This window comes from Penaeus monodon, chromosome 32 (genome assembly GCF_015228065.2).
Source record: "Penaeus monodon isolate SGIC_2016 chromosome 32, NSTDA_Pmon_1, whole genome shotgun sequence".
NCBI classification, from domain to species: domain Eukaryota; kingdom Metazoa; phylum Arthropoda; class Malacostraca; order Decapoda; family Penaeidae; genus Penaeus; species Penaeus monodon.
Genome location: NC_051417.1, coordinates 7,862,533 through 7,863,619, shown reverse-complemented (window position 1 = coordinate 7,863,619; position 1,087 = coordinate 7,862,533). Strand labels below are relative to the sequence as shown.

Sequence of the window (1,087 nt, the reverse complement as noted above, 5' to 3'; positions counted from 1 at the left end):
ATTTAGACAAAGTGTATAGTCCATATCTTAAAATTTACAGTATGCTGGCACTTGGTACGAAATTGCTCTCACAAACAACCCATACCAACTGATCAAGCAGTGTGTCCGCAACGAATATACCTTTGGTAAGTCTTATTCTTGGTTACAGACTTTTAGAGATTGCTTTATAACCCATGCATGTATTTTCTGTTTTCAATGTTTATTGGTGAAATATATACATGATATGTCCACAGATGGAAGCAAGTTCAACGTCAGATCTACTGGTACTGATGCTAATGGAAACGCAATTACACGTAGAGGACAGGTTCTGCCGAATCCTTTTGGAGAACCTCATCTTTCCGTGGACTACGAAGCATGTGAGTATTCACAATAAGATTTTGTACGTAAGTGGACACGAAGAAGATACTGTATATTTATTTAATTCATATAAAAAGGTATAATCGTATGATTAACAATACGATTCGCCTCTTTGCAGCCTGGATGGCTCCCTATGTAATTCTGGACACTGACTACGAGAACTTCTCGTGCATCTATAGCTGCTCTGGATACAACTTCGGCTATTATTCCGACTTTGCCTTCATCTTTTCCCGATCACCAAGTCTCGCTGACAGATATTACAGGCGTTGTGAAGCCGCTTTCATGAACATCGGTATTGATCCCTCTCGCTTCACGAAGACAACTCAGGGTGGATCCTGCTCCTACAACACCAACTATAGGTCTTGGTAGAAGATCAATAACGTACATATTCTGTATATGATTGCCTGTGATGAAATAAAACTGAACGATTCGTATTCTTTGTTTACTCAAAAGCCAAATTCTGCAATAGTGATTAAGGACATTGTCAGCCTTGTATGAATTTGAATGAGTAAATTATTTTGATGTTTGTCCGAGGGAAAAAAAGATTCAGTAGTTAGAAAAAAGATAACACACGCACCTTTCCTAGTTCACATTCTGGAAGGAAAACATCCGAAATGCCGACCGTTTGCTCGTTTTGGCACATCTCGGTGGTGGGTGAGATCATTTTAAGCATAAAAATACAAATAAATCTGGACTTACCTAGGATTGTGTGATACAAGCAACTTGCTTG

General features: G+C 38.8%; 1 protein-coding gene across 1 annotated transcript in view; it reads left to right on the top strand.

Annotated features, from left to right (window-relative positions):
* The window catches only part of LOC119593443 (crustacyanin-C1 subunit-like), a 1,189-nt gene extending 398 nt beyond the window's left edge, over positions 1-791 (top strand). Inside the window, exons 2-4 of the mRNA XM_037942370.1 lie at positions 41-125; positions 234-356; positions 476-791. Of these exons, the coding sequence (XP_037798298.1) occupies positions 41-125; positions 234-356; positions 476-726 (459 nt within the window). The 3' untranslated portion in view covers positions 727-791. The remainder of the gene's footprint in view (positions 1-40; positions 126-233; positions 357-475) is intronic.
* The last annotated feature ends 296 nt before the right edge of the window (positions 792-1,087 follow it).